This window comes from Cervus elaphus, chromosome 5 (genome assembly GCF_910594005.1).
Source record: "Cervus elaphus chromosome 5, mCerEla1.1, whole genome shotgun sequence".
NCBI classification, from domain to species: domain Eukaryota; kingdom Metazoa; phylum Chordata; class Mammalia; order Artiodactyla; family Cervidae; genus Cervus; species Cervus elaphus.
Genome location: NC_057819.1, coordinates 79385079 through 79392188, shown reverse-complemented (window position 1 = coordinate 79392188; position 7110 = coordinate 79385079). Strand labels below are relative to the sequence as shown.

The following is a 7110-nucleotide window of genomic DNA, read 5'->3' as shown; positions in this document are numbered from 1 at the left end:
AAGAAGACTGATCACCGAAGAATTGATGCTTTTGAACTGTGCTGCTGGAGAAGACTCTTGAGAGTCCCTTGGACTGCAAGGAGATCGAATCAGTCAATCCTAATGGAAATCAATCCTGAATACTCATAGGAAGGACTGATGCTGAAGCTGAAACTCCAATACTTTGGTCACCTGATGCAAAGAGCCAACTCACTGGAAAAGACCCTTCTACTGTGAAAGATTGAGGACAGGAGGAGAACAGGGACATGGAGGATAAGATGGTTGGATGGCATCATTGGCTCAATGAACATGAGTTTGAGCAAACTCTGGGAGATGTGTAAGACAGGAAGCCTGGCATGCTGCAGTCCATGGGGTTGCAAAGAGTCAAATATGACTGAGCAACAACAACAATTATCCCTCCTACATCTCCAAACATTCTAGAAGAGAAATCCATTTCTTGCCTAAAAGACAACTTTTTCAATCCTGTGTGTAAAACAGGTTGGTTTCTCTTAACTGCCAGAGCTGTCTTGATGCCTCAGTGTCCAGAATTCAGAGCTAATGAGGTACAGACAGCCTTCTCCAGTGGCAGAGAAAAACCTAGACACCAGTATTGGGATAACTGTCACCACACTATACACGTAGTCAGGTCTGCAACATTTTTCAAAATGATTTGAAATCAAAACTGCTCACAATCCTCTACAAATAGAAATGCAGAGAGGCTTAGTAGATTATCATTTCAAGTCAGGCAAATCAAGTCAGCAAAGCCAAAAGGAAATGGACATGAATCTTCCACTCTTGCTGTACTGTGAGTCAACTCTGAAGGTCATGCACCTGCAAGAAGAAGTCACCCTCTTGTGTTGCAAAAACTCACATGTGGGAGGGAGACAACTTGCTCGGGTCAGTCACTCTTAGGCAGTGTTATCAGTCCTCCACCCACCATCCCCCTAGAATGGAACAATAGAATGACTGGGTTCCCTCCTGAGGATTCCCCTTTTAAAAAGTAAGCAAGCAAGGGTTTTCTGAATCTGACCCACATTCTACAGTGAAACAAGGCGGTGTGTCACAGAGTGGGGAGGATGGGAAAGGAAGCTAGGCATCAGGCTGGCACACTTGGGCACAAGGTTCTGGAGAGTGTGCAGGCTTCTGAGATGGAAAAATGACAGACATGCTGAGCATCAGTAGTTGTGGCACTTCCAGGGACATCATTCATAAACAAAAAGCTCCTAAATCTCTCAGGTTCTCCTCTGGTACCTCAGGCAGGTATCCTCCAGGTTAGCAAGAAAGCCAGGAATTCCATTCTGCAAAGAAAAGGAGATTGTCATCACTCTGTCCTCACAGCAACTACCCTTGATTCTCAAGATGTGGCAACGGTGAAGGAAGATGCCTTGGGGAATAATAAATATGACAATAGGCTCCTGATAAAATTTCAACAGAATGTTGTCACTGATGATGAAAAAGGAAAGACTCAGGGCACAGGTAAGGTAGGGGCCACAGTTGTCAGACCTTGCATATTTTAGCATTTGTTAATAGAAATCTAAGATAATTCTAAGACACTGTTTTTGAAAAGAAATAGAAAACTCAGGAAATGGGACTGGGCGGGGCTGTGTGATTCTTCCAAAAGATGAAAAAAAGGACTTGCTTTACAGAATTAGAAATTGGTAAGAATTGGGAGCAAGAGGCGGGATATGTCATCCCTTAGTTAGTGTTGAACATTGCCCAGAGTTTCCCCAAATGTTGTTTTGGTTACTCCTTCTACACATTGTGGAAATATCCATCCCCATTTTTTTTTGGAGGGAAGAAACTGATGGCTTCCCTAGATTACATAGTCAGAAGTAGGACCAGAATTCAAAGCATGATGTGTTTTACTCAAGTTTGTGTACTTTTTCACTCTCCCTGGGAATTGGTGAGCCCACCAGCCTGTAAGTAGGACCTCACAAAGCAGACTGAATGGTCTCCATGAGTGATCTGCATACCACTGAAGTCCCTGCTCCTTATAGAAAGAAAACACAAAAACAAAACTGGAGGCTTCCCCAGGCTTGAACATATCTCATTGTCTCCCAAGCCATGTTGGCCTAACTCCTCCATAAGCAGATACAGCATCCACAGGCACCCTTGTTCCTACAAGGAGCAGGTTATTGTCCAAAGGTTCCAGTCAGTGATTCTGGCGGGATCTTGGTGGGAAAGTAGCGTGGAGCTGATATTCCAGGTAAAGATTCTGGTCTTTTGTCCCAACCTCGGTCCTAGGTGTTGGCAACCCCAGTCCTCACCAGAGTCAGTCAACCATGCTGCTTCATCAAAGAGCATCGTGAGGCCCGAGACTGTACGTCTCTTCAGTCTGACAGCCCCTCAGGCTCAGTCAACATCTGTCAGGCTCACTTCCACTCCTGCCGCTGGGGGTCTCACCTTGGCAACCCAGTTGAACATCCAGGATGGAATCCAGCCACCAGGGTTTATGAAGTAGTAAATGAACACTAGAGAGGGAAAGGAAGGGCAGTTCAAAAGGAGGAAAAATACAGCAGCAAACATCCAGGTTTATATGCAGGCCAAGGAATTCAGGAAGGAGGTAACACACAGTTCAAGTGGACTCTCCCATCTCCTTTATGGGAGACTTATGCACACACTTTGGCAAACAGCCAAGGCACATTCTGCTGCTATTTATTAAACCCGCGGCAAGTGCTAGATGAGGAGGGCATGGCAATCCACTCCAGTATTCTTGCCTGGAGAATCCCCATGGACAGAGGAGCCTGGCAGGCTACAGTCCATAGAGCTGGACATGACTGAAGTGACTTAGCATAGCATTGCATAGCATAGCATAAGTGCTAGATATTTGGATATATATCTCATTTAGTTATTTCTCTCAATTATCTTAATTATAAAAATTGATAAAATTAAACTCTGGTTTATAAATGATAAAACTGAGACTTAGTAGAGTGGGGTGATGCACCCAAGGTGGCAGATTTAACACACATCAGAACTACTGTTCAGACTTTACTGCAGTCTCAAGGCCACACCCCTTCCAGTCCAGCAGGTGGCCACATAAACCCCTCCCAGATTCTCTCCTGAGTATGGAACTCAAGGCAGACAGGTCCTGAGTCTCTTAGCTTTTGCTGAGTGAGCGGTACCTCCTCAGAGATGGTCCCACTAGCCTTCCTGCCCATTTCCAGCCAGAATGTGCAGTACAAGAGCAGCCTGAAGTGAATTCCTAAACCTTTTGGTTCACTTCGATGTTCTGATTTCACCTGGGCAATGCAAGAGTAAGTAAAAAATAGGTTGATCAGATTTAAACATCCACCTTGCATTGTAGCCAAACTTCAGGGTTGAACTGAGTCTCCTCTGTTTCCTTTGAACCCATGCCCAGTCTCTGACCTCAGGGAAAATGCATCATGCATTTTATGGGCCTCACAGGGACTGCTCATACTTCACAGGGCGCAGCAGCACACCAACAGATGACGTCTTTTTACCTTTGCTCCGGTCACTGCCGTTGCTCTCCACGGCCAGCTTCACCCGGCACTGTCTCACGCGGATGAAGTCTGACCTCTCTGGGAACTGTGGCACCGAGGTGGTCTTGGCCAGGACCACCTGCACCTTCCGCCCCCTGAAGTCCAGTTCTCGCCTCTGCTGCACATAGACGCACTGCACTGCCGGTCAAGGCGAGACAAGAGGGAAGCCTCTCAGAAGGATAAAAGGAAAGCCCACAAGTCAGAAGCAAAAGGAAATTATGTTGTTGCCTCCACGTGGCGTTTGCTCCCTTAAACTGTCAGTTCACTTCCTACCTGGTCTGCCTAACTTCCCTGCAAAACCCTGTGGCCTCCCACCTGGTGTTTTCTCTTCATAGCAGGCATTGTGTACATACTCAGTTCCCAACTGTTGTCTGACTCTTTGTGACCCCATGGACCGTAGCCTGACAGGTTCTTCTGTCCATAGGATTTCCCAGGCAAGAATACTGGAGTGGGTTGCCACGTCCTCCTCCAGGGAATCTTCCTGACCCAGGGATCAAACCCAAAGCTCCTGCATATCTTGTACTGGCAGGCAGATTCTTCACCACTGGGCCACCTGGGAAGCTCAAGACATGCATTACCCGCTTGTCAATGATTCCTTGCAGCTCTAATTATGAGGGGAACTCACTCCTCCTTTCTCCAGTAAAGCAATGAGATCTCAGAGGATTGGTCATTTATCAGCTGTGATCCTGGGCAACTTAATTTTGCTGAGATTCAGCTTCACTGTGCAGGAAAAGAGGGTAACACTGCCTGTAGACAGGCTTGGTGGGGGCATTGGAGAAAGACTGGAGCAGAATCTCACTCAGGAAACAGTGGGGTCATTGCTCTCTGTCCTCCCCTTAAGCCCTAATCATTGACCTCTGTGCACAGAGGATCGTCAGACAAGGTTACTTACACCTGGTGACCATAGGGAGATATATGGATACCCAAATATTAGTAGGCATATGTCCTCACTGGTTCTGGTTCACCAAGAGTAATACAATCATTTCACCTCAATAAAGATTCACAGACCAGCCACTATGTCTATGGCCCTATTACAGGGAAGATAATTAGATTTGAAGAAATTGAGCAGGAAACACACACACACAGGGCCCAAAGCCAATGCTGGGGGAGGAGGGGAGGTGGAGAGAGCTGGAAATGTGGGGCCTGAGCTCCATCCCCGAGTCGGCTGCTAACCGCCTGTGTGTGTGTGTGACTTTAACTCTCTGGGTCCCAGCTTCCTCCTCTACAGACCAAGGGAGTGTATTGAATACCCTTAAGGAAAAGTTGTTTTCAGGCCCCCAAATCTGTGGTACAAGGATTTTCTAGGAAAATTCTCAGGAAAGTATGAGCTGCCTTCCCACAGTTATAGATGCTCCATGGAGTCTGACCCAGAAATCACACTCTGAGGTCTCTGAAAGCTACACAAAAAGAAACAGTTTTAGCAGATGCTTATGCAAGAGTCAAAGATCATGTTGTCCACACTTTCTGGATATACCGCCATTGGGTCATGGCCATGGGGAACAAAAACACTTAGAAAGCTGACTAATAGTATGTGTTCGAAAAGGATACATCTCTTCCGGACAAAAAAAACGGGAACTCCATTTTCATGTAGATCACTGTTTCTCCATTGCATTCTGTTTCATAGGCTTCTATTAAACAAAGCAAAGTGAAAAAACCAACAACTCAAAAGATGTTATTGCATCTGGAAGTCCCTTTGGCTTCAATTAACAAGAAACTTTGATATGACAACCCTGTAGGGTAATAAATCACTAAGTCATGAGGCATTGAATTTTAGGGAAAGTCATATATTTAGAACCACTGAAATCTTGTTGCCCAGGGACAGTGTCTGGTAGATATAAAAACAGTAAAAATAAAAGAACCCAACAAAACTTGTTCATTGTATACCACAAACAACATTCTAAGACAGAACGCAGTGAAACAAAATTAGGCATCCAAAAATAAATTTTCAAGTTCTCAAATCTTGGTAATCATCAGATGGCACTACAGTATCAATAATTTTTCCTGTTGTGACCTTTCTCCTTATCTTAAATTTTGTGACATATTACAGGTATCCTGGAACTGAGCAACCCAGTTTAGAAATGAAGTTTCCAGAGAGGTTAGTGTCCTTCCTAAAAAGCTAGGAAGTGGCTTAACTATGTTAACTCTAAGTTTCTTGTCTCTCCCCCACATTGCTTTATGTCACAGTTACAGGGACCAAATTTCCTTAATATCCACCATGCTACTGTGTGCAAGTAGCATCAGCTCTTGGAGAGAGAGAGCAAAGAGATGCTATGAAGTATACAGCATCTGCCTGCAAGCTGTGTGGGAAGCTTCTAACAAACCATTTAGAGAAGGAGCCAAGCCTAAACTTCTGAAGGAACCAAGAGAATCCCCTGAGACGGTGCTGATGGCACAGAAATGTGTTATTTAATTCAGGTTTTGAAAGAAAGAAAACCTATTAGAAGCAGACCACTGAGTAAAGAATGTATCAGTCCATCACTACAAGAGCTGACGATGACCTGAAAGGAAGGGAATGAGTGGACATCTGCTACCTTGGCCTGCTCTGCTATGACTCTCCCCTTCTTGCACCAGAATCTCATTCTCCTTCAGGGCATCATCCTTTCCATCCTTGTCCACTATTTGCTTTAAACAGGGCTGTTCAGTTCAGTTCAGTCCTACAGTCGTATCCGATTCTGAGACCCCATGGACTGCAGCACACTAGGCCTCCCTGTCCATCACCAACTCCTGGAGTTTACTCAAACTCATGTCCATTGAGTCAGTGATGCCATCTAACCATCTCATCCTCTGTTGTCCCCTTCTCCTCCTGCCTTCAATCTTTCCCATCATCAGGGTCTTTTCAAATGAATCAGCTCTTCACATCAGGTGGCCAAAGCATTGGAGTTTCAGCTTCAGCATCAGTCCTTCCAATGAACACCCAGGACTTATCTCCTTTAGGATGGACTGGTTGAATCTCCTTGCAGTCCAAGGGATTCTCAAGAGTCTTCTCCAACACCACAGTTCAAAAGCATCAATTCATCGGCACTCAGCTTTATTTACAGTCCAACTCTCACATCCACACATGACCAGTGGAAAAACCATAGCCTTGACTATGTGGACCTTTGTTGTCAAAGTAATGTCTCTGCTCTTTAATATGCTGTCTAGGTTGCTCATAACTTTCCTTCCAAGGAGTAAGTGTCTTTTAATTTCATGACTGCAATCACCATCTGCAGGGATTTTGGAGCCCCCCAGAATTAAGTCAGCCAATGTTTCCACTGTTTCCCCATCTATTTGCCATGAAGTGATGGGGCCAGATGCCATGATCTTAGTTTTCTGAATGTTGAGATTTAAGCCAACTTTTTCACTCTCCTCTTTCACTTTTATCAAGAGGCTCTTTAGTTCTTCTTCACTTTCTGCCGTAAGGGTGGTTTCATCTGCATATCTGAGGTTATTGATATTTCTCCCGGCAATCTTGATTCCAGCCTGTGCTTGATCCAGCCCAGCATTTCTCATGATGTACTCTGCATATAAATTAAATAAGCAGGGTGACAACATAAAGCCTTGACATACTCCTTTCCCAATTTGAAAGCAGTCTGTTGCTCCATGTCCAGTTCTAACTGTTGCTTCCTGACCTGGATACAGATTTCTCAAGAGG

The 7110-nt window shown here is 45.0% G+C and overlaps 1 protein-coding gene across 1 annotated transcript in view; it reads right to left on the bottom strand.

Moving 5' to 3' along the window:
* Positions 1–633: 633 nt before the first annotated feature.
* Positions 634–7110, bottom strand: part of LOC122693186 (phosphatidylcholine transfer protein-like) — a 62370-nt gene continuing 55893 nt past the window's right edge. The window contains exons 6-9 of the mRNA XM_043900756.1: positions 5028–5107; positions 3441–3612; positions 2383–2450; positions 634–1277 (exon numbers count right to left, since the gene is read on the bottom strand). Coding sequence (XP_043756691.1) covers positions 1212–1277; positions 2383–2450; positions 3441–3612; positions 5028–5107 — 386 coding nt within the window. The 3' untranslated portion in view covers positions 634–1211. The remainder of the gene's footprint in view (positions 1278–2382; positions 2451–3440; positions 3613–5027; positions 5108–7110) is intronic.